This window comes from Dermacentor silvarum, chromosome 9 (genome assembly GCF_013339745.2).
Source record: "Dermacentor silvarum isolate Dsil-2018 chromosome 9, BIME_Dsil_1.4, whole genome shotgun sequence".
In the NCBI taxonomy this organism is placed as follows: domain Eukaryota; kingdom Metazoa; phylum Arthropoda; class Arachnida; order Ixodida; family Ixodidae; genus Dermacentor; species Dermacentor silvarum.
In genome coordinates this window covers 27876737-27882053 of record NC_051162.1, presented here as the reverse complement: position 1 = coordinate 27882053, position 5317 = coordinate 27876737, and the positions used below count along the sequence as shown (strand labels likewise).

The following is a 5317-nucleotide window of genomic DNA, read 5'->3' as shown; positions in this document are numbered from 1 at the left end:
TGACTTCAAAGACCGCTAGCGAGACAAGCATCCACAACAGGGCTAATCGTCCTGCTCAAGATTGAGATTATTACGCCGTAACCACACTGATGTGGCACTAACAACGGTCTAAATGAGAAAAGACAGCGCCAAATGCAAAGTGGTAACACACAGCACACCCCTCTTGCGCGAGGGAAAGTGGCAGTGCTAGAAGAACAACCTGTATTATTTGTATCGCTAACCCGAATATAACGTGAGGCCCATTCCGATGCCAGACATTTCCTGGGAAAAAGGCTCTGGTTATTTCGTACAAATACGCTAATTAACCAACCCACTCTTCGAAGCGTCACATGATGCCGCACTCACCCTGTCTCAGCGAAGGTCTTCAGCGCCGTCAAGACAACTTCGGACACAACAGCATCTTCAGCATCGAAGCGGTCGTGGTCAATAAGAGGAGCTCCGAAGATAAAGCTGATGTCGGAACCGTGCGGTGACCCCATCCAGGAAGGAAACGGGTTTTTAGATGGCTTGTGACCAAAGACGTAGGAGTACAGGGTCTGACCACGCTCCACATGCTTCTCTGCCGTGAAGTGCATGGGGCAGATGAACGTGGAGTCGGAAAGGTAGTCAACATAGCCGCGCCTCAAGGACGCTTTGTCCTCAGCATCACCTGTGTACATTTCCAGCATCCCCGCAGAGTCTATCTTGAGCCACGAAAATATGTTCTCCTGCAGTAGTGTCTAAATCTTTTCTCTTCCAGGCCTTCCACATCATCTAGAAGCAGCTCGCTTCTGAGGGGATACATGAGCGCTAGCGCGCCTTCGTCCTCAGTGACTCCTAGGACGATGTCGACTGCATGAAAGAATCCCTTGCTGATTGCGACGGTGGGTACCTTCGGCAGAAATTCGTTGTGGTATGTTGGCAAGAACGGAAATACCTTGGGCGCCAGGGCTTCGCTTGCCGCGAGCTGGATTTCGTCGGCGCTCTTGGTCCTCAGGCAGTCGATTACTGCTTCCGGGTTGGAAGCCAAGCTACGGTCGCCACCCGAACAGCCTACAACTGCGGCAGCCGTGTCGCCTTTGCTGATACTCTCATGTGTGGCATCAAAAAATCCAAAGTGTGCAAGTTTCCGCTCATCATGTACGCCCTCTGGAAGAGACCGCGGCTCATGGGAGACAACATGTGCGCATGGACACTCATTGCGCCTGCACTCTCTCCAAGTAAGTAACTCTGGATGGGTCCCCACCGAACTCGCGGATGTTCTCCTGTACCCACTTTAGAGCCAGGCTTTGATCCATAAGGCCCATGTTCCAGGGGCTTCTGGGCTGTTTGCGTTAAGGAAACCCAAAAGTCCCAGCCGGTAATTCATTGAGACGACGACGAGGCCAGTCTTGGCAGCAATTGCAGATCCCAGTGTAGTTTCCCATAGCTCGCGCAGCCGGTCGTGAAGCCGCCTCCGTAAATCCACACTACCACTGGCACAAGGTCTTCGTCGCACACAGCTGGACTCCAGATGTTCAAGTGCAGGCAGTCTTCTGTGTATTCGATCTCACTGGCCATGATACTGCTAAACCGGACCTGCAAATTAAGACAGAGCCCATAATGAATTTCTTTTTGTCGGGCAGGAATACCAGCGTTTCTATTATGAACACACCACAGCACACCATTCATCGTAAATGTACCACCCGCTTCTTGGTAGATCGCCCGTTGTAGTTATGTGCCGTAGTATGGAAATCATAATCCTTATCAACACGCGGTGATCCTCTCAAAGAGATAGTTGGCGTTTATACGATATGTAAAAACCGTTTTTTGGCCAATTCCCTGTTGTGGGCACGTGCCATAGTATGATAATCATCATAATAATCAACATTTGCCCTCATCTGAAAGGGATAGTTTGTGTTGGCACGAGAGTAGCATATGTGCGTTGTGGCCTAATGATTAGAGCATCTGATGGCTGTGCAGACGGGTTGCAAGTTGCAGTACGGCTATGCCGTTATTCACACTAACCTACCATGTTCGACATCTTTAGGTTTGAAGGTACGTCCTGGCATCCCTAAGCAAACAGACGATAAAGCCAAGGAATCCATGCACAGCAGTGCACTGATGCGATTAGCATCCTTAGAATACTTGAAACCCTTTCCGTGAGCTATCTATCGGCGTCTCTAACTGTCTTACAGCTATCTGGGGCCACTGGTAGTCGAGTGCCTAATGGGTAGAGCATCCGGCTGCTGTGGTGAGGGAAAACATGGTGTGATGAGTAGTGCGCGACACAATGCGGTGACTTTTGTGGTGCGCGACACGGTGCGGTGATGCGCGACGGTGATATTTGTGTGTGTGCGACAAGGTGCGTTGCATTTCAAAACAAGAAGCAGACGACAAGGAGAGCGCGCGCCGCTCTACCGCGCCGCGCCGAAGACGACGACGCCGAAGACCGTCCGGCGCGTGAACACGCGGCGCAAGAAAACAAATCAAAAGAAAACCCAATCCAATCACAAAAGAACACGGAGCCTCGAGCACCCAATGAGAATCGACGAATCGACCAGAGCAGCAGAAAAAGGAGCCGCGCTGGCAGTAGGGAGAGGAGTTCCAGAAGCAACACCAGGACAAGGTCGGCCACCGGATCGGGAGCTGAAGACGGCCGTCGGGTTCCGGACCCGAGCCACCAGGACTTCACCCGGCCGGGGCCTCCTGCCAACCCGTTCCTGGGAGTCGCCACTCTTCCTGATCATAAACAGCTGCCCGAGGCCGGCAAGCGACTGTGCCCGTGGGCAGGACGGGAGCTGTCGGGCTACGGGCCCGATGCTCCACGACCAGCTGCCCGGCCAGGACGCCGCCGCCGTCAACCCCTGCTGCCAAGTCGCCTGCCTTCCGGCATCGCCACCCTGCCCGATTGGTCAACTGCTGCTGCCCGAGGCCGGTGAGCGTCTCCGCCCGTGGGCAGAGCGAGAGCTGTCGGGCTACGGGCCCGAGCTCTACGACCAGCTGCCCGGCCAGGACGCCGCCGCCGTCAACCCGTGCTGCCGAGCCGCCTGTATTCTCCCACCGAGCCAGAGTTGCCACGCTCTGGTAGCCTGTACGACGTTCCGACAGCGACCTTTGGTGAGACAAACAACGCTTCTATCGTCGTCTCCGCTTCGCCGCATAGAGACTCTAGTGCATACTCACACCGCAGCCTGCCGAACTTGCCCGACATCAGTAAGCGTTCTAGCCACATGTGTGTTGTATTATGAGTTCTTTTTGAGTGTTTATTTTATGGGTTTTTTTTTCTCGTTCTAGTTACATTAAACGTCAAAAACAGTTACAGAACCGCCAAAAAACATTAACACAAAAGAACCTGCTCATCACACATGGGTATCCGCGAATGGGACGTCAGGTATGGGCCACTCTACAGTGAACCTCATTGATGCTATCTTGGATCACTTGGTAAATGGCCCAGGGATGTGACGCTCTTCAATGACAGAAATGTTCTTCGTATTATTTGCGCTGAATTAAATGATTTCATGAGTAATCAGTTTTAGATAGTTCGGCAAGCCAATTACTGATTATTTGTATGCCATACTATTTTTACACTTCTCTCTCCTGTATACATTCCTTCGGCCACGGGACCGACTTTTCTCGGTATAATACCACTAGCGTTGCGTTGAAGTAACTGACAACTATTTCTATCCTGCTGAGGTTTTCTTTCGGGGAGGAATCTTTTGAATCCTCATTGACTGTCTCTAGGTTTTTTTATTGTGCCTCTCCAACTGTGCAACAATGGAGAAATAAGCACTTCCCATTTAAAGATGTCTCGGAAGTAATGGCCGAACATATGAGATCGCACTGGGCATTGAGTTTAGCCCCAAAAATCATATTATATGATTTATTTTACTCTGCGGAGTTTGATATCTCAGAGAAACACAGAAAGTTGTTTTGAAAAAAGACAGATAAGTCGGCCTTGTTGTCTCAAAAACTTCCAATGTAAGCGTGGTACTCCTACTGCAAGGACCACGGCGTTTTTTATAAGCTCAGTGAGGTATCACTCTTGTGATTTGGCTCGCTGCTGCTTCATCACAGATGCCTTTAGCGTAGCGCAACAAGTACATGCAGTACACTAGCGCCTACGCCAACGCATGTGTGAGCAAGAGGCCATTGGCACTGCCAAAGACATTGATTGTTTCCAGTCGTGACCGTTTCGTTTGTTTACCTAAGCTTTTTCGTTTTTCGTCGTTTTTTTTTTACTGTAAGCCTTCCTTTCCTCACAGTGTAGATGCACAGAGGTCTGTGAAGTGCAGGCTGTATAAGTGTAGTTCTTTAGCGCAAATAAATCTTTGTTCGACGTGGCGCTGCGTGTGTATCTTGTTGTTCCTCTGCATCTATGTATTAGTTGCACTAAAAACCTTCATGATTAATCAGCTTTCTATAGTTCGGCAATCCACTTACTGATTGGAGGAGGAAATAAACTTTATTGAAGACAAGGGGAGGGGGGGGGAGCCGAGGTCAGCAGAGGGGCTAGAGTGGCGTCCAGCTGGCCGCGACCTTCGCCACCCAGTCCGCCAGCCCGGCTTGGGTTTGAGCGTTAGTAGATTTTAGTACGGAGCCCCACGCCTCCTGTGAGGGAGCTTGCCGTAGCAGATTTCTTGGGGGAGGATTATTCCTACAACCCCATAGAATATGATTCTGATCAGCTGGATCTGTGTCGCAATATTTACATTTTAATTATAGTCACCTTTGGATAGATAATAGAATTATTTCTATGCTAATAATTTTTGCGCAATAACATAATTTTTGGTATGAATTTACGTTCAATAGCCAAATAGAAAGATGGCTAACTTGTAATTTCTTTTTATGTGGAATGGTGTTTCGTCATTGTGGAATTGTGAAGTGAAATTGTCTTTACCTGCGAGCAAGCTGTCCGCCTGTTTGTTGCATCCAGAATTCCATCCCAAGGCTTCGCAGGCTTGGGCGGAAGAAATCGAAGTCGGCCCACCGGTGGCTGCGCGAATGGGATGCCCCGGTACTCTTCAACCTTTCGCCCCAGCATCTCGAGCTGGTTTCCTCTGACTCGCCCCAAGCGGGTCGTTTTCCCACGTCGTACGCATGGCCGCAGCTCGCAGCCGCTCCCAACAGGAGCAGCAGGTAACCCCATGTCAGGCCCATTTCGCAGGTCTGCTCGTCACGTTGCCTGCTGCAGGTAGCTAGAGTAGGGAGAAATTGAAATTTTTCTCACAGCGCATCCTCCTAACTCTTCGCGCTAACTGAAGACTGCACAATAAACTAACTTTGCGGCACAGTCCCTTCTTCTACCTAAAGAGTAAACAGAAAATTTTCGTTCTTCAATTTCTGCAAGCTACTTTTC

General features: G+C 50.2%; 1 protein-coding gene across 1 annotated transcript; it reads right to left on the bottom strand.

Annotated features, from left to right (window-relative positions):
* Nucleotides 1-1344: 1344 nt before the first annotated feature.
* On the bottom strand, nt 1345-5107 carry LOC125939805 (acetylcholinesterase-like). The gene is made up of 2 exons (XM_049655247.1): nt 4859-5107; nt 1345-1557 (listed from the first exon to the last, which is right to left on the bottom strand). Exons 1-2 carry the CDS (start codon nt 5105-5107, stop codon nt 1345-1347), a joined length of 462 nt encoding a protein of 153 aa, XP_049511204.1.
* Between the last annotated feature and the right edge of the window lie 210 nt (nt 5108-5317).